This window comes from Narcine bancroftii, chromosome 9, assembly GCF_036971445.1.
Source record: "Narcine bancroftii isolate sNarBan1 chromosome 9, sNarBan1.hap1, whole genome shotgun sequence".
Taxonomy (NCBI): Eukaryota; Metazoa; Chordata; class Chondrichthyes; order Torpediniformes; family Narcinidae; genus Narcine; species Narcine bancroftii.
Genome location: NC_091477.1, coordinates 108312647 through 108339805, shown reverse-complemented (window position 1 = coordinate 108339805; position 27159 = coordinate 108312647). Strand labels below are relative to the sequence as shown.

Genomic DNA, 27159 nt, shown 5'->3' with positions numbered 1-27159 from the left:
CCAAGCAGTGACATGGACTTTCACCTTTAGTCAGCATGTACCTTTTGTGTCAATATGTCATTGTAGACCTTGAGCTGAACAGAATTTGGATGGATGAAAGACTTTATCTTCATTGTTCTGATGTTGTGCTCACAGATCAAATTAGCCTTTGCCCTTGTGTCCAGCTTGAAAGGAATATCTGCTCCATTTGCATGCGATGACACAGTCCACTTGTCCTGCACGACTCTGTTCACACTTGGCTGTTCAATATCTATTAGTTTGAAATCTTCCTGCGCCTTCATGGCCATGAAGAATGCATCACTGAGGGCAGCTTCTTCTATAGAGTTCACACCTTCACTTCTGTTTTGTTTCCCTTTGGAAAAACATTGCTTTACATAGTGATTCTGCCCTTTGCACTTGTTACAGACTTTTCCATAAGCTGGGCATTGTTTTGGCACAGGTTGAGTTCCACATTGTTTACAATTGAATGTCTATCTTTTTGTTGTTTCCTATGTCTTGTTCTCTATTTATATGTACGTCCTGACACTGTGGTTACAGCTATGCCTTCATTTTCACCAGCTTCTGCACTCTCTCCGAACTTTTTTATGTGCTGCAGAGCATATCTCCACAGTTCCAGCTAAGGTAACCTCTGTCTCTCGTAGCAGAGCCTCTCTCTCACTTGCTTATCAATAATTCCAAACACAATTTGATAACGGATCATTTAATCTTGCAGTGATCCAAAATTGCATGTTCCTGCTTTGTTTCAAGTCCGATTTTATTTAAAAACAAGTATCGTAGCTCTCTGCCTGGAGCTGCGTGCACGCACGAAACGCGTCCCTCTCAAACGTTTCATTTTTCTTTGGTGAGCAGTGTTCAACAAATTTTTCAATAACCTTGTCAAACTTGCCCTAGTCATCTGCCTCAGCAAAAACAAATGTGTTGAAAATCTCTCATGCTTGACATCCTGTCTATCTTCCGTGTATCCAGTGTGCCATCGAGTCCACTGGCTTGCAGCTACAGCGTGAATTCCGTGTATCTAGTGTGCCATCGAGTCCACTGGCTTGCAGCTACAGCATGAATTGCAGCTACAGCGTGAATTCCATGTATCCAGTGTGCCATCGAGTCCACTGGCTTGCAGCTACAGCGTGAATTCCGTGTATCTAGTGTGCCATCGAGTCCACTGGCTTGCAGCTACAGCATGAATTGCAGCTACAGCGTGAATTCCATGTATCCAGTGTGCCATCGAGTCCACTGGCTTGCAGCTACAGCGTGAATTGTTTGAACCTTTACACTGAAAAGTCTGAGGTGAAACAGTTGGTACGACTATGATACTGCTATTTTCTCTTTGGTGGCTTAAACCCTACTTCACGTTTTGTTTAATTTCTTTCTTTGGCTTGGCTTCGCGGACGAAGATTTATGGAGGGGGTAAAAATTGTTTAATTTAGAGGTGTAGGTTAATATCCTTCTCGTGCATCTGCAGATCTTTAATTTTCATTTATTAAAAACTCTGCTGTTTGCCCATCATATCCACATCACATTTTGGAAAGAGCGATCCAACAGTGAATATAAATGTAGGTAGAGCAAAATTACTTGAGTGGCTGTAGAAAATGAATATGTCTGATTTGTGGAGAAGTTGGTTTGTGGACAATCCTCAGACACTGAACATGTACTGAACCTGGGACTGCCTATATATTTTTTCCAAAGTATAACTGAGTATTAAGATTAAATGCAGAAATATCATTGCTTAGTACAACATCTACTGCTAGAGAAAATATTATGTAAAGCCTTACCAGAGTTAGGGGGAAGTCTAAGCGGGGTCCCCTGTCCCTACACTACTATTATCTCAGATTATTTCTGATCTTTTACCTCAGCATCACTTTCCTTTTATTCCTCAAATATGCAAAAGAATGTGAAATTCTTGAATATGCTCACCAAGGGTGCTCTCGCATTTCTTTTGGCTGGGGAATTCCAAAGGTTCACTCCCCTCTGAGCCACGTTCTCATCTGAATTTCCAAATCATTAATTTGCGACTGTGCTCTCTGGTTCTAAACTCTCCAATTGGGAGATCTCCTAAGTTGCTTCACATCAGACCTACCTTAGTATCTCAGGATCTCTGCACCCTAACCCCCTCTAATGCAGATATAATCTTCATTTGGAAGACCAAACCTACATAAAATAGACCAAATGCAGTAGCACTACAGAATTGGTTCATTACATTAAGACGTTTTTGTTCACGCATTCCTACAGTGCAGGCCAATATACTGTTGCCTTCCTAATTGCTTGCAGAGCCTGCCTAATTAAAATTATTATCCACGAGGATACCCAATTCCTCTGAACAGGTGCACACATCTGCTTTGTATTACGGGTATTTTTTGTGGGTTCAGACACAACTTCAACCAATGTTCTTTTCCATGTTGCTGTTATGCAGTTTAACTGATGTTGTTGCCAAATTTCCTAAGGTTCTTTATGTATTCTGTATTTGTCATTCCATTCTTCGATCTCTCCTTTTCCATTTTGTCTCCTGTATGTTGAAATTAATCCTACATATTCTAGTGCTTGTTTTGTATGGTTTACTTCAAAATGGTTGCTTTAGCTTTGTTTCTGTAATTAACCACTTATAGATTTGCATAAATCTTCTTTGCAAACCAATTAGCAACAACATATTATCTATTCAAGATGCCACACGATAATTGGTAACCGAGCTGTAAACTAGGTAATGACATGAGGCTATTCTATAGAATCTGGTTGCTTCTGATATTTTTTTTGCAGTGTTAGACCAACACTGCATTTTTCTGATCACTGCACCTCAGAAACCTGCTTTTAACTCTGTATGATTGGATGCTCTAGTTTAAATGTGGGACAGAGAAAGAGAAATGTGTGGAATGCTTTGAAAATAGTAACCTAATATGGCTTAAGATCTTTCCTGCTGTATCTTGTATCAGATTCAACAGAAAGGAACTAATGTCAGCCTAAAATTTCTCTGAAAAAAGATTACAAAACTGGAAACATTATCTAGAATAGGTATAATTGAGAACATCGTGGAACTATATGCTTTATAATATTTTGAATAATATTGGTTCTGGACTGCTCGTAAAAATAATGGTTTTCAACACCAGACTATGCAGTAGGTTCTAGGGGACCATAGGATTAATAAGTAAATTCTTCTAATTGGTAAGTACAAGAATTGTTTGCTGCTAATTCAGAATTGTTCTCTTAAATGTGCTCTTCTTACTGAATGAATATGTGATGGTTTTTGTGTTCACTTATGTTCTTCTGTTAATGAACACAGATTAAAGCTGGAACATTATATCAGTTAAATTCTAGACCAGCTTCAGAACAACTGACAATTTGGGTTTTGCTTTGAAATTCAGAGATTCATTGTTAAATGGGGAGAGATTTTGAAGTGTGATCATCTGTACATGTTAGTTCTAAGAGCAGAACTGTTGACATCATTAAGCACTGTAGGGGTTTATTTGTGTTTTTTCTCTTTCTATTCTGTTTATAATACAGTTGACATTCAATTTTCCCACATTTTTTTTCCCTGTTCATTTATTTTTAAATTATTGCCACCCATTGTTAAAAGATCTGACAAGATATAAAAAATAGCTTGAAGTGACACAAGGCATTTAATTTAGAAGCACGTGTAACTATTCAAATTTAGGATTTAATGCATGATAAGTGGCCCTTGTTTATTACTTATGTTAATTTGTTATTTTGTCTTTTATCAGAGGCATTAGATAATCCACTGTGAATTTTAAAAGATTTCCACACAAGGATAATTCATCAGAATCAGTATTTACGAAATTCATTGTTTTGTGGAAGCGTTACAGGTGGAAATATTGTTATAAATTACATTTTTAAAATATAAAAAGAAGAGAAGTTAAGGTAGTGTCTGTGGTTTATTGTTCATTCAGAAATCTGATGGCAGAGGGGAAGAAGCTGTTTTTGTACCGTTGGGTGTTTGTCTTCAGGTTCCTGTACTTTGGTCCTGATGGTAGCAGTGTGAAGTGGGAATGGCCTGGGTGATGGGGGTTCTTGAGGATAGAGGCTTCTTTTGTAAGACACTGCCTCTTGTCGATGTCCTCAGTGGAATGTAGACTGATGGCCATAATGGTGCTGGTACAGTTTCTGTCCTCTGCATTGGCACCTCTGTACCAGCCAGAATGCTCTCCATCGTACACCTGTAGAAATTTGAAAAAGTCTTTGATAATATACCAAACATTGTCTTTACAATATTTTATTGTCCTTTCCATCACTCATATTGATACCTGGATTTAACACGGATCTAGTTTAATCTTATTAGCAAAGATATTATTTGTTTAAAGATTTTGATAACCATTATTATTTTTTGTTTATTGAGAGCAGAATATGGCCTTGTAGTCACTGATAAATGATTTGGTTTGCTTTCATTGTTGTACCAAAGTAGAACAACACTGAATTAACATGCAAGTGTAAAAGTTAAAATGATTGTTGAATGGTGTTTCACAAATTAAACTATTAACTTTAAATCGTGGTCATAATCTATCACTCAACTGCAACAACAGAGAGGATCTATGTGTTTATTCATTGATCAGCTTGTAGATGTAAAATAAGTACACATAGATTGATTTTTTTCCCAGAATACAGCAGATTTGAAGCCAAAATCCATGACCTGAGGGAACAGATGATGAACAGCAGTATCAGCTCAGGATCAGGGTCACTGCGCACCAGCCAGAAGCGGTCCCTCTATGTCAGGTAAAAAGAAAACACTGGTAACTGAATACTCCCTTGTTGAACATCAGTCTCCAGCATTTTGTCCTCTTTAAAACTATATCCTGCTGCACAGTTCCCAAATGTCTTTAATTGTCATTTATAATCAGTTACTATCCCATAGGCTTTGAGTATTTAGGATAATGTCTGCAGATATCATAGTCAAAGTTGGAAATCTTGTCTCTAATGGATTCACATTTATCATCTGATGATTCTAGTTCTTCATTTCTTTTAATGGCACCTCATTGATGAGTTTTTCATTTTCTTTTGTGATATAACATTTATAGAAATGTTTCATTAAAAAGCATTGACTAGGCTTTTAGTAATAGAATTGAATATTAGAAGAGATGGAGCGTTAATAGTTCAATGGACTAGTTTGCAAAGCAACAGTTTGAGCAAGATAAGGAAGGATCATTGATTTGAAAGAAGATCCAGGTTCCTTTCTCCACAGACGCTGCTTTATCTGCTGAATGTCTTCAGCATTTTCTGTTTTCATTTCATATTTCAGGCAACTTTGAGATTTTTCAAGTGCTGAAGAGCTCCCATGCTTCATTTCAAATACTACCTTCTCCAGAAGAGGCTTATGGATGTTTACAACTGCTGGGTTAATCAGTGTACCAAATAAATTGCTTCCAGGTTTCCTAGCTCCAATATTTATTTCTCCTCATGTAAGAAACATTATAACAGCTCCATGTACTTTTCAGTGAAATCCTTTCTAATCTTTGGTCTAATTTTCCAGGTACCACTCTTTTCTTTAGATCATTCAAATCTTGGAAGGAATAAATTTTGATACCAAAAAAAATAATACAATATATAACCATCACCATTTGCCTTTTTGAAATTCTGGAGTTCAAAATTCCTACCACACATGTTGAGGTTTTTTTTGAGCTTATCATGTAAACTGTGTTCCAATTGCTAAATTGTTCTCTGGCGTGTAACTTTTCAACTAGTAGAAGTATTTCTTTCTGCCCCAAATGGTCTTTCTCAATGTACAAGAATACCATTTGGGAGCAGGAAGAGGCCAGAGCCCCTTGAACCAGCTATGCCATGCAGTAATATCTTACTTTATGAACTTCGAATTTTTCCAGAGAACGTAAGTCAATTTTTGTGTCCCCTCATCATAACTTGACCAGTTAACATTCCAATAAATGCAATTTTTTAAAAAAAATCTGATGCTGGAAATCAGAAACAATAATTGAAAAAATCTTCTGCCTCTTTGCCTCCTACCTTCCAGAAATCTAAATACTCCTAGGATCATGGATTTTCCCTTCTCTTTTGGCATTCTGGACACTATTTTCTCTGCAATATTCAGATTCCACTTTCATTTAATTTCTTATGGCATCTTCCAATGCAGAAAGAGGGAAAACAGCAGTGTGTTCTCATTCCTTCCCTATCAAATGCCCTCTAAGTGGGACAGAGATTCATTTGTCCTTTATTTCTCCATCCATTTTTATATGTCTGCCCTGAGTCCCTAATATCTAAATGAAACAAGACAATTTTCAACTGCTCTGATTGTAGTAAACACACAAAAGTAATGGAGAAACTCAGCAGGTCCTGCAGCCTCCATAGGAAGCAAAGGTGTATAACCTACATCTCAGAATTCAGGCCTGAAATATTCATTATATATTTTTGCTTCCTAAAGACACGCAGGACCTGATGAGCTTCTCCATCACGTCTATATTTAATAAAGACCAGTGTAGCTTCAAGGGACGCTACATATTTTGACCAATTTGTATCAGAGCCAGTAAGATCTGAGAATATGTTTACATGAAACAAAAGCCTCTCTTTCTCTCTCTCTCTCTCTCTCTCTCTCTCCTTCCACCCCACAAATGCTTCTTGACATTTTATTATTAGCATTCCCATTTTTATTTCTAATTTGCACCATCTGTTATCTTTATAATTCTACAATCCACATCTTAGTTCCAGCCTTTTTGTCATTTCACTTTTTCTTTTGTTTCCCTCTCAACAAATCTAAAATGAACAACCACAATTACCAGAATGTGACACTCAGTCTCTCTTCAACACTACCCCATCAGAAATGTTCCCATTTTCTTCCTTTCCACCCCTGTAGTTTAAACTGTAGTTTAAAACATATGGACTACTACATGTTAGAAGGTGAATAATTCTTTCCACCGTCATTTCTTGCTTCATCAATCCACCAAGCTGATTCTTCTTGTTATTTGTAACTTGTGGGGCTTACTTTATTACTTCTATCATATTCTTTATTATCAACTCTATTTCTCCCATCCCCTGAATCCAGTTTTTCCACTTTGCTCATCGCACCCTTGTATCAACAATAGTACACTAGTTCATTCCTACCTTGTAGCTACATGACTAAAATGGCCTTTCTCTGTGACTGCCTCTTAGATTTACATTGCAGCATTTTTTTAAATTTGGTCTAATCGTTCCTTAGTCATTTACGCCACTTGAGGGTTTTCTCCCTTCGAACCAAGATTACTTCTTATCTTTGGGGCTTTCTTCTACTAAATTTAACTATTCCCAAATTCTCTTTGAGTGCTGTCTTAATTGTCTCTGCTAAGAAACAAGTTATATTCTCTGCCCCTTGTACTTTTTGTAACATCGTTCTAAAATGTAAATTTCATCACTGAAAGTGAATGCTGATATTTCTAGGAAGAGAAAATATAAAGATTCAGAAGACAAGGTAAATCAAACGTTGCTTATTAGGCATTCCAAAATCTGTAGACTGTACATGGAAGGCAAGACTTAAAGGAGCAGAGTGTTTAAGATATAGGGAAGAGTCATCAAATCAGGAGGTAAGGCATTTCTGGGCTATTGTTCTTCTACTTCCTCCAAACTAAAATAAATAAATTCCTCTCATCTGATATTTTACATCATTTTGTTTTAATAGATCACCCAATATTTAGTAATAACATCCAAGATAAAATGAAGCTCACATAATTAAAGGGGTTGGAAGAGGAAATATGAGAGTGAACAAGTGACCATTTCTTCAGAAATAATAGTTCCAAACACTGTTAAATTTGAGTGGGAAGGAGGAAATTTATATATTCCTGAATTATTATAAAGCAATTATCTCATTGTGTTAGCAAGGTATGGGTTTTGATTCTTGGTTTTTTTTCCTGTGTGGGAAGCATCATGTAACACATCAAATGATATGGTTGCTGAAGCTCAGTGTTAATGACTAGCTATAATCTTTGGTCCTGTTAATTGGTTCTCTCAGTAACATTGTGCATTTTATCTTGGATAAGATGAAACGAGAAATGCTGTGAAATCAGATGAAAGCGAACACTTGAATTTTTTTTAAAAAAGAAAAAATTCTGGAATTGGAACTGGATGTAGAAAGATAAAAATTAAGCTGAGGTTATGTTTTGAAGAGAACAAAGAACTTGTGAAGGAGAAATCGCAGAGTATTTAAAACCATTCGACTGATCATTCTCTCTTTGTATCAATTACATTTTTATTAATTTGCCTTTTTATGTTTGCCTTCCATTCAGCTGAATTACACATGAATTAATTTATCTTAGGCTTCCCACTTTTCTACTTGCCACACTTGCCTTGAGTAAGTCATCAAATGGCAACCTTATTTACTGAGCCAAATCTGACGTGGTTGGGGAGGTCTGTATAAATGGGCTTTTCCATTGTAAATAGCTTCACAACTAAGCATGACCCACATAGAGTAAAGGTTTTGACCACTGACCAAGTCTGTCTCCAAGCATTACCAAGTGGCAAGAAGGTTGAATACCTTTGAATTACAAAAAAATTCAATAGCTATGAAATTAATTGCTCATTTAAAACATCTTCAAAATTAAAAAGTAAATTAAAGAATTGCTAAAATATGTGAATGTTAATACATTAAATCATTTACTTAAAAGATGTAACACATGAAAAAGATTCTCAATATAATTTCCCTCCCTCCCACAAGGCATACCTCCCAGTGCCACTGTTAGGAAGTTTGTCAAGTTGTCACTCTCCAGCCAAGTTCTGTAAAGAGGAAGGTGTAGGAGCATTGTAGAAAAAATTATCAGTGAACACCTCCCAAGTTTGGGATTTTTGCCTTTTTGCATTTTCATTAAATTCAGATGATTATAAACATTCTCTTTGCTGATCCTTTTTGTCTTTTCTATCAAGAAGTATCAGAAATATTTATTGAGTGATGTATTTTATAAACCCTTCTTGAAAAGTGGACCATGGGCAAGGGAACTGAAGTCTAAAATTTTGAAGGAGTAATTAAAAGTGGGAATGTTTTGTAACTGCTTTATTCAAATCTTTCAGAGAAGGTACAGGGCATTTCCACTTCTAACTGCTGTACCGATGTGCCACATTTGGTTCTAATCATCATTAATTCTCCATGCCCCACCTTTTGACCCCTGCATTTTTGGAAACAGTTTTTCTCCGTCTACTCTGCTTGTACACCTTGTGATTTTAAACACTTCCAGGAGATCTCCTTGCAACCTTTCCCCGAGAACAACCCAAATACTTCAGTCAAGTCCTTCATTCTCTGGAATTAATTTGCATCCTCTCAATGGCTTCACATCTTAAATGAAGATGAGCAAAACTGAGTCACTGCTCCAGTGATAGGGAGGAACAATCAGACAAAGCAGGAAGCATAGTTCAAGCATAAATTTGGAGTAAATGGCCCATTTTTGTCATGGCAATGGATTGTAATATTAGTGTAATTGTTTTCTTCATCATTTTTTTTTAATTTAGAGCTTTGTTTGATTATGACAAGACCAAAGACAGTGGTCTGCCAAGCCAAGGCCTTAATTTCAGTTTTGGTAATATCCTTCACGTGATCAATGCTTCAGATGATGAGTGGTGGCAGGCTCGACAAGTAACGCTGGAAGGAGAGAGTGAAGAAATCGGAGTGATTCCCAGCAAACGAAGGTGATAATCTTTTCTAAACTTACAAATTAATATTTTTTTTAACTGCTTCCCTATTAAAATCAAATTGCAGGTATACCCTGCTTTATGAAACTGGAGCGTTCCTATGAAACCTTTCGTAAGCCGAAATGGTGTAAAGCGAAGTCCCATTCCCTACTATTGAAGGCTATTTTCGTAAAAGCAAAAACCCATTCAACTTCTTTCGTGAAAGTGAACACGTTTCTTCGTAAAGGCAAGTATTCATAAAAGCAGGATATACCTATATTTGCTTTTGACAAATATATCATGAAAAGATGCACTGGTTTTTGGTTCTATTTAATAGGTTATATGTAAGGGTGCTGACATATCACATTTCAGTCATTCTGAACTTAAAGTCAATTCCAATTTTTGAGTCATTTATTGTCATCTGATTGTACAAGTACAACCTGGGAAAACAGCGTTCTCTGATCCTCAGTGCAAAACACACAATCACACAACTAGTCATCGCACATATCCAGATAAATAATACATACGCAGGACAAGCATTTCATCTATCATCTGACTACTGTTGTGTCATATGCAACCTTAATGACACTGGCACTGGATCTGGCGATGCAGTGTGGGTCAGTTGCGTGAGCGGAAGTGGGCTGAGCACATCGCCCTAAGGTGTTCAGCATAACAGTGCTCAATATTTTGCTACTGACAAAGACAGACATCACACATTTTTTTGCTAGGAAATCCAGGATCCTATTACAGAGAGGGTTGTTGAGTCCACGGGAAGACAGTTTCTCCACCAGCCTCGACAGAATGATTATATTAAACACTGAGCTGAAGTCAATGAACAGCAGCCTGGTGTGTGAGCATCGTTCTCCAAGTGGGCGAGGACGGAGTGAAGAGACCAGGCTATAGCGTCGTCTGTGAAATGGCTTCTTCTATAAGTGAATTGAATGAATCGAGTGTCTCTGAGAGGTGTGCTTTGATGTGGTCCATCACCAGACGCTCAAAGCATTTTATAATAGGGGAGGTCAGTGTCACAGGTCAGTAATCATTGAGGCCTGTTATTGTTGCCCTCTTGGGTACCAGGATGATGTTGGCTGTCTTGAGCCCTGCAGGAATGATGGACTGCTGCAATGAAGACCTCCATCAATTTGTCTGCACAGTTCTTCAGTACCCAACTAGGTACATTGTCTGGTCCTGCTGCTTTGTGTGGGTTCACCTCACCTTGGGGACCAGTCCATCATAGTTTCAATTTGCAAGTTGAAAGTGGTTAATGAGCTATTTTTATGACATGGAATATTATATGAATCAAAAATATTTAGAAATAGAGAGTAAGGGAGTGTTGAATCAAAGCAAAGTGAAAAAACAACCATTGATATCCATGTACAAAACTGCAACCAAGCTTTGACCTAAATTTCACAAGTCTTCGTATAATGAGGTCATATTCAAACAAATTTTTACAAAAGAATAAGGCCAGACAAAACAGTTTTGATTATTCAAACACATTTGGAACTTGTAGCAGAAATTGGAAATGTTTTATCCTAATATCTTTGTGTGAGTTTGGAAATTGTACTGAGTGTTTCAGAGGGCTGTATTTGAACATTCAGCTCTCTGCCCCCCAGTAATCAGCTCAAAAGTTTTTGAAAGCAAAAAAAAATACTTGTCTTTAATTATATATTATTCTTTGCCATCTGCCTGTGATCTGTTAATTTCAGTCCAAACTTAGCATCAGATAGAATGAATAGAATATATAATATCCTTTGAGAATAGCCTTGATGAGACTCTAATTTCCAAAACCAATTATATAAATCTGTGTCAAAACCCATTGAAGACAAACATCCTCATTTCTAATGTTGATTGGAGTGTATAACACTACATTCTGCATTCATAACATATTTTACTGTGTAAATATTCAGAAAACAGCTCGTCTTTGCCTGTGTGCCAAATAAAAAGTTGAAGTAATTTTAATTGGGACTGAAATCTTTCAGGATTTAACAGCATTTTCTTTTGGGCTATATGCATTTGTTTAAACTGAGTCCATTTTGTCCATAAATAATGTTCAAGTTGTCAGGAAATATAGCAAACAAAATTATTTTGTCTGATATTTTTCACAGATTTTAACCTTGGTTTATTGATAAATCTTTGCACCAGACTGCCTTAAGTTCAAACTCCACTTCAGTGAAAATTTGTAAACGTGACTGCTCAAGTCCAGTTGTGTCAGAGTCCATTATGTTTAGATTAAATCTTCGTGGCTTAACACTTGAACATAAAATATTTCATGGCATTATTGGAAGCCGTGTGGCGTGTCCTCGAATTTCCCTCTAATCTGATGTAGCGTTGTCCTGCATCTTCCTCCATACGTAGATCTTATTTCATCCAAAATACCATAACTTGTATCTTACCTGATCTGTACTAAGTCGTACTCATCCCCAGACTTAATGACCTGAGTTGGCTTTCTGTTAATTTTGAAAATTGCTGCTTTATTTGTTCTCCATGATTTTAGCCCTTTCATATCTTTCCCCTTTATTTGTTCAATCATCGTAGATCTCTGATATATTCCAATTTGAATCTTGTATGTTTCAACATTCCTCACCCCCTCTTTGTCCCACTTGAGATTAGTTTTGCCTTCATGAGTCATATTTGATTTGGTCTCCACTTTTGTCCAATTAGGTCTTGTTGGGGGTCTTCCTTTTATGGACATTATAGATGTATAGCTGCAAGTTGAATGTCAGGCTTTGTCCATAAGAGCAATTTTCAATGGTAGCTGCAACTATAAGTTGCTCTGTAAATTGAATTTAAAAAAAAACTCTGATCACTTTTACTTTGTGTCCAGAACCACTGCTGGGATTTTGCCCCTTGATCTTACAGTCAACATAAATGTATGAGTTGGTCAGCATTAAAAGTAAAAAAAAAATGCTACTGACAACTTTTGGCATCTCCCCTTTGCATTTAACTTGTAGTCCAGTCTGTAAGCTATCCACCAACCAGCCAGCTGCTGATGCAATGAAGACTCGTGGACAAAATCAGGTGAATAAAAGATGATGTAAAATCACACTGTTAAAGATATGGTAGAAAAAACCCTGATATCCGGTACCTAGGGGGATTGGTACAGGCCAGATAAATGAATTTTCTGGTTGCTTGAGATTGTTTGTTGCATGATTGGCAAACTAATGGTGAGGCGTGCCAATTTTTTACCTATTTATTCTGCAATTTTTTTTGCCGTTTGCTTGAATTCCAGATGGCAGGGGTTTCACTGTTGGTGGGGTATAAGCAGGCTTAAGGGTATGAAACGATCATCGCAAACCATGGCAAAGGAAATAAAAAATCTATCATTACCCTAGCAAAATACAAGTTGCAGAGGAATCAGGTAGAAAACGGGCTTGAACAGATCAGGAAATGGTTGCACTTAACATTTTTCTATGAAACTACAAGTCCCAAGGTACTCTGAAGTGGGATCAAACGATCAAACTGCAAGAATAATTAGCAGTTGAAACTATAACGTGGGAAGTAGCTGTTGATGCAGATTTTAAAAATGGTTCAGGGTTAGAAAAGAGAATTCCAAGTAGTAGGTTTGGGCATGAAGGAATTGATCAGGAGTTCAAAGCCAAGATATGATGTTGCTTCGTGCTCCATTTTTGTGCACATTTATGATCACATTCTTTTCAAAAACTGGTCGTTAAATGTCTCTCTCATCTAGTATAATAAACACCACCTCTTTCCTCCCCTACACTTCTGCCTTGATCCGGTTTTCCACTTATTCATCGTAGCTCCACAATCTCCACTTCATATGTTATGCTCCATCAATCCAAGGGTCCAAAACTGCTTGTGGGTTCAAATAACTTCTAAGAGGCAAGGAAATGTACTGCAGTGACCTGGAATTCAGATTTACACTCAGGTATGGGAAGATGGAATGCAGAAATTCAAAGCTGTATTCCCTTGAGGAAAAAAAAATACATACAATTTAAGAAATAAATATGGTATATTTTTGCAAATTTGGAGCCTTTGTATGTAAATTTTAGCTATTAATATGTAATGGTGTCCTTCCAGCCTCTTGAGAGCTGTTAATCTCTTCCCCAAATTGATCATAGAAACCTTGTTGGAGTCCAGTGTGTTGGAAAGCAATCCTCCGAGCAATCCATGAAGCTTTTGTTTTCTTTTTCTTTTCCTTTATATTGCTATATATCTTCTTATATATAGCTTACACCAAGACACAAGAGCAACTTGTCCGTGAACTACTCTTTGCAGACGATGCCGCTTTAGTTGCCCATTCAGAGCCAGCTCTTCAGCGCTTGACGTCCTGTTTTGCGGAAACTGCCAAAATGTTTGGCCTGGAAGTCAGCCTGAAGAAAACTGAGGTCCTCCATCAGCCAGCTTCCCACCATGACTACCAGCCCCCCCACATCTCCATCGGGCACACTGAACTCAAAACGGTCAACCAGTTTACCTATCTCGGCTGCACCATTTCATCGGGTGCAAGGATCGACAACGAGATAGATAACAGACTCGCCAAGGCAAATAGCGCCTTTGGAAGACTACACAAAAGAGTCTGGAAAAACAACCAACTGAAAAACCTCACAAAGATTAGCGTATACAGAGCCGTTGTCATACCCACACTCCTTTTCGGCTCTGAATCATGGGTCCTCTACCGGCATCGCTTACGGCTCCTAGAACACTTCCACCAGCGTTGTCTCTGCTCCATCCTCAACATTCATTGGAGCGACTTCATCCCTAACATCGAAGTACTCGAGATGGCAGAGGCCAGCAGCATCGAATCCATGCTGCTGAAGATCCAACTGCGCTGGGTAGGTCACGTCTCCAGAATGGAGGACCATCGCCTTCCCAAGATCGTGTTCTTTGGCGAGCTCTCCACTGGCCACCGTGACAGAGGTGCACCAAAGAAGAGGTACAAGGACTGCCTAAAGAAATCTCTTGGTGCCTGCTCCATTGACCACCGCCAGTGGGCTGATCTCGCCTCAAACCGTGCATCTTGGCACCTCACAGTTCGGCGGGCAGCAACCTCCTTTGAAGAAGACCGCAGAGCCCACCTCACTGACAAAAGACAAAGGAGGAAAAACCCAACACCCAACCCCAACCAACCAATTTTCCCCTGCAACCGCGTCTGCCTGTCCCGCATCGGACTTTTCAGCCGCAAATGAGCCTGCAGCTGACGTGGACATTTACCCCTCCATAAATCTTCGTCTGCGAAGCCAAGCCAAAGATATATATATATTTCTTTTGGGGCAGGGAGTTTAGGGAAGGAGGGTATGGGAGGAAAAGGGAGGAGTTATAGCCTTCATGTGATGATTGAAACTCTCTTAAATTTAAATTCTTATTGTTTTATTTAATTGTTTATTTTACATGTATGGAAAAATATTTTTTTTAAATAATTTTTAAAGCACAGAGCAATCTCGCACTAATGCTGTCACAAAATAATGAATATTATAACACTTGTTCATGACGATAAATTCTGATCCTTCTAATATTAATAGTGAATCTAAGGGCATTATAAGAAAGGAACTGTACAGCATTAGCACCTTTAGTTGGTCTGGTACAGAATGGCGTACCTTGAAAGTGAGGCTATGAAGCTCGTGGAAGTATAAAAGTGATGACCAAGGAATGGTACACAGATGCCTCTCGCTTGTCCTGCAATTCTTCAATTAACTGGAAGAATGCGTTGATCAATGAAGATCACTATCTTCCTTTAAAAAGAGCAAGAGTTTAAGATGCTATGCATACATATATTTTGAAGGCTTTTATTTCTGAACATTTCTGGTTGTGCACTTACCTAAAAACTAGCTTCCTGGTGGATACATAGCCCACAGATATCAAAATTTAGCAAGATGCTCATTTTTTGCTAACAGCCTATGTGGTGGGAAATGTGGCACTAAACATAGTTATTTAAACTTCATATCCATTTATGGTGGTAATTCTCTTAATTGCATGTACCTTTGATCAACCTCGGATGGCAATTCTGCTTAGACAACCTACTGCAAGGTTTCAGTATTTTTATTAATTAACTGAAAATGTCCTTTACCCAGGTCGATGTCAATATTTACCATACGATATTTAACTCTGCTCTCGGGGAGGAAAAACATTTCGTATTTGACCTTGAAGGTCATGTCACCAGCATATACGATGATATAGAAATTAATAAAAATGAATGCTCTGTGCTCATGTTCTTTGTTGTTTGTGCATGTAGTCTTTAAAAAAAAAACATGATTAATTTCCCAGATTTTGATTTGGAGATGTGCAAGTTTGAATCCCAGTATGGCAGCTGAAATATTCTAAGGTATTTAAATAAATTTGGAATAGAAAGCAAGTATCCAATGATGGTGGTGTGAAAATGCTGAAAAGTGGGTTACATTTCAGCAGGTTCCCTAATGCTGTAGAGCAGGGGTGTCAAACTCAAATTCACGGAGGGCCAAAATTAAAAACTTGGACTAAGTGGAGGGCCGAACTAAATATTTATTGAAAATTTTCAACAACATTTGCATGTTTTCTCTTCTTTCAACATATGTAATGTTAAACTTTAGGATATAACTTTAGGAGGATAATGTTACAGGTCAGGAGTAGGTAGCTCAAGTTCACCCTTTGCTTGACCTGAGGGAAACCTATTTGGTCCCTGTGGAGATGTAGTCAGCATTCACAGGCTGTGTCCATTTTGGCCTGCATCAGGACTCAGCATTTCCTGCTCACTCCTCAGGCTCTAGGCCTCTATTCACCCTCGACCCACCATCCCTCTACCTGACCAGTCCTTTACCCAACCTCTACTCATCCCTCACTCCACTCGCTCTGCCTCTACCCACCCCATCCTATACACGCCCCTCTACTGCCTCTCCCCTCAACCTGTTCCTCCCTCTACCCGTCTCTCACCCTCTAATCACCCCTCCCCTACTCGCCCTGCCCCTCCCCTTTTAACTCTTCCCTATCCACCCCTCCTTCTACTCATCCCTCCCTCTAACTGCCCCTCGCACCACCATAACTTCCCCTGCCCATTACTCCTCACCTACACCCTCTGCCCACCCCTGCTTACCCACCCACTCAGGCCCAGCGCGCTGCCGATCAGCCTTTGCGGACAGCCACCATCTCTCTCTTCACGTGCAGGGCCGAACCAGCCGTCCCTGGGGTCCGCGCGGGTGCAAGCGCTGAAGGCCGTGGCGACCGGGAGAAGTGCGCTCGCGCTGTGGAAGGGCCGTCCGGTGCCAGTCTCGCGGGGCTCACGCTGCCCGGGGGCCGTGCGCAGCCTGCCATGCCCGTCGCGCCGACAGGAAATCACAGGCGCTCGCCAATCCACCGCACCGCTCGACAGGTGGGAGAAGTGACTGGTTGTGCGGGGAGCCTTCCAATTGGCTTGCCGGCTGATGACATCGACAGACTTCTCGTGTTACAATTTCTCGTGTTACAATGGGGAAGGATGTGCAATGAAGGGGGAGGATGGTGGGGGTGACATTACCAAAAAACAGCATCGGCTCTCGCTGCAGGGCGGGCCACCTTTAATACATTTTTGAAATGATCTTGTGGGCCAAATATAATTTTATCACGGGCCAAATTTGGCCCGCAGGCCAGAGTTTGACATGTGTGCTGTAGAGGGAAGGAAATGTGCTGCCTTCCTGATCTGTCATGTGTGTGAATCCAAATTTACCATGCTGTCAAAGTTCAGAACTCTGAACTGCTCTTTCAGTTCAGATGAGAATAGACAAAGGCCTTGGATTTGCAAACTGAGGCAAGCTACCTGCACCCACCAGTGCATTTGAGAATTTCTATTTCCTTTGTCCTCTAAGGCTTGGGGGGAAAAAAATTAACTAGCCTGTTTCTCAATGAGGAGACCCTGCACAGTGCCTGCTCTCTACAACTTAAAATTTCTTGCGTATATTGATTAGTTCAGTAGAAGAAACCCCACACCCACACTGTTGAAACAAACAAATTGGCAAATCAAGTAAATTTGATGGTTCTCATAAATATTTTAGAAATTTGAAACTTTGTAAACTTTAAAAGGAGCAGGTATTTTTTTAATAATCAAAAGGTCAGTTTAAACATGTCTTATAAAGGCAATTTCATTTCTTTGCAGCATGAAAGTCAATGGGTGATAAACTCCCAGCACCAGGTTCAATTTTGGTGGTGTTCATTCCAGCATATTTCCGTTATGCTTGGGAACCTGGTGCAACTTCGTGCTCATGCATTGAACCTCACATGGACTCTCGTGCTAGAGCACATCCTAGTCATGCCAGCTTCTAACCAATTGCACATAAAACTGCCAGCATTATCCTGAATTCCATCCCAGTAACTTCCTTCAAACAATTGCATTAAACATTAAAAAGAGGTTTTCAATTAATATATTTATTTATTTCGAGAAAGTAACAGAAACCAGTGGCATCCTCTGTGTTGACTTTTAATTTCATGTTGGATGATGATCCTCATTGGCTACTTTATCTATGGGGTAAACAAGAAAATCTCCAGATGCTGGGGCGTAGTGCAACACTCTAAAGTGCAGGAGAAACTCAGCAGGTCACGCAGCCTTCATAGAAGGCAAAAAGCAGTCGGCGTTTCAGGTCTGAGCACTTTTTCAGGAGTGCCGAAAATTAACCACATATCTGAATAAATAGGAGGGCAAAGGGGAAGGAGCACAGATTAACAGGTGGATATAGGCAGGCTGGTAGCTGAGGTGATTGGGGAGAGGGCAGAGCTCTAAGAAGTGTAGCTCTCTGATAGGAGAAGGAAATGAAAGGGGTGGGGAGCTGGATGAAGGGAGACAGGGATGAGGGGAAGTGGGGGGGGGGAGTTAACAAAAATTGGAGAAGTTGATATTGATTGCAATGGTCTAGACGGAAGCATTATTCCTTCAACTTGTAGATGGCAGTACCTGAGGTCATGGACAGACGTATCAGTGTGGGCACTGGGAGGTCTTTCCTTTGTCAGCAGACTGAGGGAAGGTACTCGATGAGATGATCTCCCAGTCTGCATCCAGGCTGTATTGGGAGCACTGGATGCACTAAATGACTCTTAACAGATTCAACTGTGTTATTGCTTAACTTGGAAGGACTGTTTGGGACCCCGAAGATAGTGAAGGAGGAGATGCAAGTACAAATCTTGCAGTTATATGGGAGGTCACCAAAGGAGTGATTGGTTGGAAAGGGTGAATGGATGAGGGAGTCACAGATGGAGCGATCTGGAGGGCAAAGGGGAAGGTTCCCACAATGCAACAACGACAGGATTCTCTTCATCTTTAACTACCAGCCACCAGTCTTAGCATCCAACATAACATTCTCTGCAATTTCTGGCACCTTCAACAGGATTCCAATACCAGGCACATCTGTCCTTCCCCTCTACACCACACTTTGCTTTCCATCAGGATTGCTCCCTCCACAATAGGTTTAGAGGAATATGGATGAAACGCAGGCAGGTGTGATGGGTGTAGGTGGGGCCTTTTGGTCAGCTTGGGCCAAAGGGCTTGTTTCCACACTGCATGACTATCAAAATGGTATGTGAGTGTCAGGAACTGAAGACCGAGCTAATTTTAACATGTTGCGCCACCCCAAACTCCTCTTCAAGTATTAAGTGAACCAAATTTTAATGCCTGTGCTACTTTATACGTGTGGCTTTAGGCTGCACATTTTTTAGGGCTGTACATCAGAAGTAGGTTAACTTTTTGTGCTTCCCTTGACAGTGTGATTTTTGAAATGCTTCCATCTTCATTGGTGAAAACTAGGGCTTCAATTTAAAATGTATCAAGGTGATTTCCAAGTATTTAAATCTTTTCTGTTTCTCTCTAATCTTTGGCTTTCTTTATTTTGCTGCCTCGGAAAGAGTTGAGAAGAAGGAACGAGCCCGGTTAAAGACTGTCAAATTCAATTCTAAGTCAAGAGATAAAGTGGTAAGTATATTGGGGATATTTTAGAAATGCATTTTTAATGTCCATTAAATAGTTCACATCATTTAAATAGTTTGTCATTTGTCTTTTTGTTTGATTGCAACCACCTAACATGTGAATGCCAATTAAAAAAAACTGTCAAAAGCACAGAACCATTTCACTCTGTCAACTCCCTCTGCTGAACTGCAAATGTCAGGTTCTGAAAATTGCATAATCATAATTTTTTAAAAATATTTGATAAATGTATGGATTTAAACAAAATACATCAATGTCACAACTGGGGACTTAAAGGAATTAAATTCTGACTTTCACACATTGATGTAAATAATTTGTGGCTTAAATTATTGTTGGAAGTTGTACCTCAGGGTATTTTTCTTTGAAGATGCTGTATAACTGGGTGCGATATGGAACTCCATTCTAGGCACATTCCTTGCAATAACGCTGCACTTTGGTGTGGCTTTGCTGATCTATCCTGGCCCTATAGCTGGGTCTCTTCTGTACAGTCATGAAATAGCTGATAATTTAGTCCGAAGGGCACCAGGAATGGATTGTAGCAAGGTCCGGTCATCCTAGCAATAAATGGTCTTGTGATTGAATGAACATTAAAAGACAATGGATAAACTGCTGATAACCTCACTGATGGGAAAAGCAAATATTTAACACTATGCCACATTTAATAGCTTCTCAACAACTTTCACAAATCACATATGTCAAGTAACATAAGAATCCTTTCAACAAATATATTTTGTTTCTGAGAAATTCCTTAAGATTTTCCCTGAGGTGCAATGCAAAATTGTAAACTGTTTTTAAAAATAGATTTGATTATCCCAGTTTAATTCCAAAAATACTCTGGTGCTCAATCCTTAAATGCTAGTATAAGCTTCTGTGAATTCATTGGAGTCAGTCCAATGAAGGAAGGCCCGAATGCAGAATGTTGGATTGAAAGGCAAGAAAAGTTTGGCAGGTCATCTAATTAAATAATGCTTGAAAAGGTGATGAATAACACAATCCAATGTCCTTATGTAAATGAAGAGCAGTTGGGTAAAATTTGCAGTGATTGAGAAGATTCAAAAAGACAATTGCACCTCAGTCTTCTAACATGGCTACATTCACCTGTTAGCTATTTCCACTTTTGACCATATTAACTAAACAAGAATATAAAGTGCAATACACTAACTTCACAACCAATTCTATCAGTAAGAATGATTGTTTTCAGCTACCACATCATTGTTTCCTGTCCCATCCACAGAGGCAACATTTATTTCCTGCTGTACTCTTGATACTGTCTATATTTGTTTCTTTCTTTTACCTCCTCCTATCCTCTGATGCTATAGCCTTCATCTCACCATCCCTTGCATGCAAAAGGTATTAAATACAAACTTTATCAGTTTATATGTTTTAACTTTTAAGAGTTATATGTGTCTTCTCTAATTGTTGTTGAAATTAGTGACCTGAAAGAATAAATCTGTAAGATAGCTATTCTTTTAATGCAAATCAGTGAAGTTAATCTTGTGATTTTGTTTAAAATTGGGCGGTATTAAATGATACCTGATGGTTTTGTCTTGGGTTCTGTGTTCACTAGTGACATGTGGGAGTTGGACAATAAATTTAAAATACGTACCCTACAATTGAGATACATCCACATCTTTAAAAATGAATTGTTGCTGTTAGCTCATGGATAGATCTTGGATAGGAGATCGTGTGGATTGAGATTTGGAAATTCTCTTCAAAAGAAGAAAAATACATTAAATGTGCCACTGGTAGTAAGCTGTCAGGCTTTTTTTTGGGGGGGGGGTAGATCTTCACAATAACAAAGCAGAAGGTATGGATGGTGCAGTGGTTGCACACTAATGATGAGTTAGCATCTAATATTGTATGCATTTTTCTACTTTCTTTAGAAACAGCTGCAGATGGAAAAGTTCAGGAATACCTTAAAACACTTAAAATTTGCAATGGCTTTGTTGCAACGTTCATAATTCCTAATTCTAAATTGCATCACTCCACTCAGTTTTAGTTGATCTCTTGGTGAGAATTCATGTGGAAATATTCATGGGCATTTACTTTGCCTGAGCATGCCAGCATGAGGAATCATGGTTTTACTTTATATGCTGACCAAACAACTTGTGGTTTCCCTTGTGAATGATAGTCCACCTAGTACCTGATCACAGTGTTATTTCCTTCAGGGGTACTTTTTTAACTTTGGGAATGGAGAGATGGTGAGAAAGTGAAAGCTATTGTAGGTTGGCTGAGGGTCAGAAATGACATTTGTGAATTTTAAATAAAATATTATCTTAAATTATTTTAAAATTATAGTTTTGATCCCTAAACATTGGATCATTAGTACTTTAATATGTGTGCAACTTTGAACTGCTTTGCTATATATAGCCAGGAATGAACTGGAGATTAACAGCATGCTTTTACTTGCTATGGATGTGAAATAAATATCTTATGACTGTGTTCTGTGCTAAGCTTTGGAACTATATTTTGTTCTCTTTACATGTCAATTTATGGTTGGAACATTTTTGCACATATGTGCACAGAAACATGCATGTGTTGTGTTGCAAGAGGATTGCAATTTTAAAAAAAACTACGCTTGCCATTGATGAAGATTACTTCTCTTGAAACTGTTTTACCAATTCATGTTCAAACTCTGCCATGGCTTCTCAGATGCCACACTCTACCATGCTCTGCATGTACTCCACTTCAAATAAAAACTTGCCTTTCGAGCTCAAAATCCAATTTCTCCTGTTTTGGGTATAAATGCTGGTGAAGAATTTTGACACCATTTTTAAATTTAAGGTGATTTTTTTCCTCCACCCATTTTGGTTTGAAAACTTTTGAGTTTGATTATAACATTCTGTTTTACTACATGTAAACTGGATGAGCTTTCCAAGCATCTTGTCAAATTGAAAAGTACATTTTTAATATTCATAGGTTAGTTTTCTAAATCTTAACCAATGGGAGTAAAAGGTGGTGTTTGTTGTAATGCAGCCAAGGTACAACTGTTGGAAATCAACCATCGCAGCAGTTGAAATTGAATCCAACTAATGTTTCTTTTATCAGATAACCATTAATGCTAAATTCATTAAAAAAACATTCTGTACATAAAGACCCTATATATATTTTTTTCAGTCATATATTTCCTTTATTTTCTTGTATCAAGAAATTGGTCTCTCTTGTGATTACAGTTGCCCTTGCTTTATCCCTTTCCTGCTTCCTTCCAACAGTTGGCTACTTTAGATGCTTAATTTAGTGTTTCTTCTGTTTACCTTCAGTTCTTGTGGGGTTTTTTTTTCAAATGAAGCATGATAAATTTTTGATTTTTCTTTGTGAATTACTACTTGTTTTAAACTTTGCCATTTTGGATAAATAAACCTAGTAGATTTGCCTGAAATTTGTGAGAAATTGGATTTTTATTATTTTACTGCACCTGATTTTACTGTATTGGCTGTGAATTTTCTTCATGAAATTAAAGTTTATTAATCAAGACTTCAGTCTGTAAGACAGCATGTAAACAAAGATATCTTACCCTAAATCCTTGTTTCACAGTCTTCATTGTCAAAATCCACCTATTTGAATTCTCAACTAAGTTTGTCTTATTCCTGGATTTTTGAAATAAACCGCAAAACAAAACTTTTCAAACAGCTCCTAACCATGAACAACTTGTGGTTTCCCTTGTGAACAGTTTATTTTATTTTAATTATCTTAGATGCAGAACTTAATCATTTTATCTCTTGGAAGTAACTTAAGGGAAGCAAATTTCTGTTTAGTCAAAGATTGCAGCTTTTTTAAAAAAAAGGACTTCTCAATGTCTTGAAGATTGCAGCTTTCCTAATAGTCTGCAGGAAACTTATTCCAAGAATAAAATACTTATTATGCGAGGTCATTTTCTTGGCTTTATCTAATGGTATAAACATTTTTTTAAACTACAAGCGATTGTGGCCCAAGTCAGTCTCCATGTGTTTCTGGGGTTGGGCATAAATCAAATGCACATTAGACACCCCTATTTTGCCACTCCTTCTCTTCTTCAGCAGTCATTCAATGACAAGCGTAAAAAGAACATCTTTTCCCGAAAATTCCCCTTCTACAAGAGCAAGGAGCAGAGTGAGCAGGAAACCAGTGACCTTGAACGTAAGTAGCTGCAACCAGACACATCTGTAGAGAAGGTCAATCGCCAAGTAGGGACCTTTACTGTGTTACCACGGCAGCATGCTTTTGCTGAATATAGCTGGTTTTCTCCCCCTATCTTTCATTAACTTAATTTGTGTATCTATTTGAAATCAGATGTCTTCATGTAATTGTCTGCTGCGACTTGAATGGTCGTCTCCTGGGCTGGGAAAGCTCTAAACCAGTTATGTTCGCACAAACAGTCTGTCATGGTAGTGGCCTTGTGATGTATCACTGACATTTTTTTCTTCTGTGATTGTTCCTCTTTTTTATTGCTTGCTGTCTGGGGACTACTCTCCAGGAGATCCCCGGGTTAGGTGACGACGTTATGGGAACAAAAGGCCTGAGTAAGTGCCGGAAAATCCTCTCCATTCACATTTGCCTCTGTATATTTTCTAAGCTGGGTTTTTGTTTCTTTCTGTAGTGGTTACAAGGTTCTGCTGGCATGGGGGAGGTTCATGTCTTTATTTATACTTTTTTTATATATCATGTTACACAAAGTCAGATTCACAATCTCCAGCCATATTTCCTATGTCAACTTGCAAACATTTGTTTTTAAACTAATCGAGTAATGATAATATGTTTCCTTCAAACAAGAATATATCACTGGCCGCTGAAGTTTCTTACAAATGTTTGCACTCGGGTGGTATCATCCGCCTTTTTTCATGCCTCTGGATGCAAATTTGATGATTTGTACTGTGAAATAAAAATAAAAATAAAAATGTTTGCATAGGAAACAGCTGGAGACTCATTGCAAATGTTCCTTCATTGCATTGTGACGTCAATGTGTTCTGCATACTGTGAACTGGTGGAAAGAAATATATTTTTATTTTCCTTACACTGGTTAAGGATTTCAGAGAGAGAGAAATCATCAAAGTTGTATTACATTGGTTCAGTTAACCTCCTTTTAGCAGGCTATCTTGTTTGCAATTTATTGGCTTTTTTCCCTTTGTAATACAGAGGTGAGTTGGATACTATCACTGGCAGTCAACTAAAGAGTTGAATAAAGATTTCCTCACTCCAACTCGGCTCAGCTGTCCTCAGCTCAGTACCTTGGTGTGGTGTGAGGTCAAACTCTGAGCAGAGATTGAATCTGAATCCTCCAATCTAATTTTTCATTTGACCCTGTGTTTTTTTTTGTTGTACATTTTTCATGAACCTGATTAATTAAAACACAATCCTGATTCGTTCAATTGGAAATGCAAAATACCAGTTAAACCGAAGAGAAACTAAAATCTAATCAGAAATTTTGTCGATGAATATCATTAGGAATTCCCACATCTTGAGTTCTTAGTAAATGGCACAATTGTACTGAAAAGTGCACTTGCATTTGCAACTTTTATTAAAGCAAGGAGAGTCCTCTCTCGGCTGCAACTTTAGTATTACCCTTAAAAATGATATAAACTTTAAAATATGCCTTTTTTATTGCTGCTTGCTTGATGGGATAATACAATTCTTTACAGCTCTTTTGCCTTTCTTTCTGGGGTCCTTGGTCTGATTAACATTCTCTTCATTGTTTTTGAGGGAAGTCTGTTCAGTATTGAGTGCTTGCATGTTTTTTGTAAAATCTTGGATTGTTTTACACTATTACTACTTTAATTGCAAGAATACTTAATTGTGCTGAGTATTGGAGGCAGTAGAACGTCGTCACAGTGGGTGAATTGAAATTAAATGTGTTTGTTGAGGGTTTAGTATCCCTATCACACTTTTGCCACAATGGCACAAAAAAGACAGAGCAAATTTTTCTCCAAAATATTTGTTTTCATTTTGGAGGACCACTCAATTTGCTAGTTATTGAGATAATGAACTTAGTTATCAATCTGTAATTTATTACCTTCTCTTGTCTGCAAGAAATTAATAAGAAATTCAACCTCATCATAACAATCCCTGACAAGTGAAATGTATTAATTTTTATTTGGTGCCTGAAAGTTTATTGTAAATTCGGAAACACCGAAAACAAATGGTGTCATTCAATATTGCAGCTAAATGGTGAAAACACCCCAAGTTGTGTGCAGCCAAATTTCACTGATCAATTTATAACACCCCTCTGTTAAAGGGATTTGTTGCCCTAAGTAGCAAAATATGAACAAAAACTTTTTACTTTGTTGTTGCAGTACCTTGTTGAAAAATCCCCCAAAATGAATGTTGAGGTCGACTTAGGGGAAGATAGAGAAATATAGTTCTTATAGATCTAGTTTGGCTCCCCGCAGCCCCCCCCCCCCCCCCCACAATGTAATTTAAGAGTGACCATGGAAGTACAATGCTGGCAGACTGCTTGAAACCTTGAGTCTGCAGCCCATTTTATTTCAAATATGTGGTTGAAGAAAAATAAAGAGAATGAAAAATCTCTGGGTGGATAGTGAGGAGAGACAATTTGCTAATGTTGTATTCCTCCTTTAATTTTCATTCAGATTGTCAAAATTCAATTGGTATAATTTATTTCCTTATGCATATAATTGTAGTTTTAACCTGGTAACAGAGAGATCAGCCAAGTAAGGTTAAGAATGTGAGAACAGAGAAGGAAGGACTGATTCTACGTGCATGTGTGCTGTATTAGTATGATGTGACACAATTTAGAGACCAAGAATTAGGAGGGAAGGGAAGGATTGATGCTTGCAAGATTGTTGTTTATTTCCCATGTCTAATTACACTGGGCAATAATTTTTTTCAAAAGGTTTGCTTCCTAAAAGAAAATCGGAGATTATTCAAGCTGACAAAGATTATTTTGGATTTGCTGCATCATGTAGGAAGTTGGAGAAAAAGTAACTTTTATTGAATTTAGCATTAAGCGTATACTCATCACAAGTGTAACAGAATGTATCGCAGCTGTTGCAACATTAGCGAGACATTTCTTCTGTATTGAATCTTCCTGGTCAATAAATGCTATTGTTAAGTACACTTACTATGCTATTGATCATGTGCTTCAACATGTGTTCAATCTTTCTTTGGCTTGGCTTCGCGGACGAAGATTTATGGAGGGGGTAAAAAGTCCACGTCAGCTGCAGACTCGTTTGTGGCTGACAAGTCCGATGCGGGACAGGCAGACACGATTGCAGCGGTTGCAGGGGAAAATTGGTTGGTTGGGGATGGGTGTTGGGTTTTTCCTCCTTTGCCTTTTGTCAGTGAGGTAGGCTCTGCGGTCTTCTTCAAAGGAGGTTGCTGCCCGCCAAACTGTGAGGCGCCAAGATGCACGGTTTGAGGCGATATCAGCCCACTGGCGGTGGTCAATGTGGCAGGCACCAAGAGATTTCTTTAGGCAGTCCTTGTACCTTTTCTTTGGTGCACCTCTGTCACGGTGGCCAGTGGAGAGCTCGCCATATAACACGATCTTGGGAAGGCGATGGTCCTCCATTCTGGAGACGTGACCCATCCAGCGCAGCTGGATCTTCAGCAGCGTGGACTCGATGCTGTCGACCTCTGCCATCTCGAGTACTTCGACGTTAGGGATGTAAGCACTCCAATGGATGTTGAGGATGGAGCGGAGACAACGCTGGTGGAAGCGTTCTAGGAGCCGTAGGTGGTGCCGGTAGAGGAATCTATAATCAATGTAATGCACAGCA

General features: G+C 38.6%; 1 protein-coding gene across 7 annotated transcripts in view; it reads left to right on the top strand.

Annotated features, from left to right (window-relative positions):
• Nucleotides 1-27159, top strand: part of LOC138742607 (disks large homolog 1) — a 215464-nt gene that overhangs the window by 163774 nt on the left and 24531 nt on the right. For 4 of the 7 annotated variants that reach the window (XM_069897250.1, XM_069897252.1, XM_069897248.1 and 1 more), the window contains 4 exons: nt 4599-4713; nt 9415-9591; nt 19369-19435; nt 23464-23563. In XM_069897250.1, the coding sequence (XP_069753351.1) occupies nt 4599-4713; nt 9415-9591; nt 19369-19435; nt 23464-23563 (459 nt within the window). Of the gene's footprint in view, nt 1-4598; nt 4714-9414; nt 9592-19368; nt 19436-23463; nt 23564-23900; nt 23947-27159 lie in introns of all 7 variants that reach the window. The other 3 variants (XM_069897254.1, XM_069897251.1, XM_069897249.1) reach the window with 2 other exon arrangements.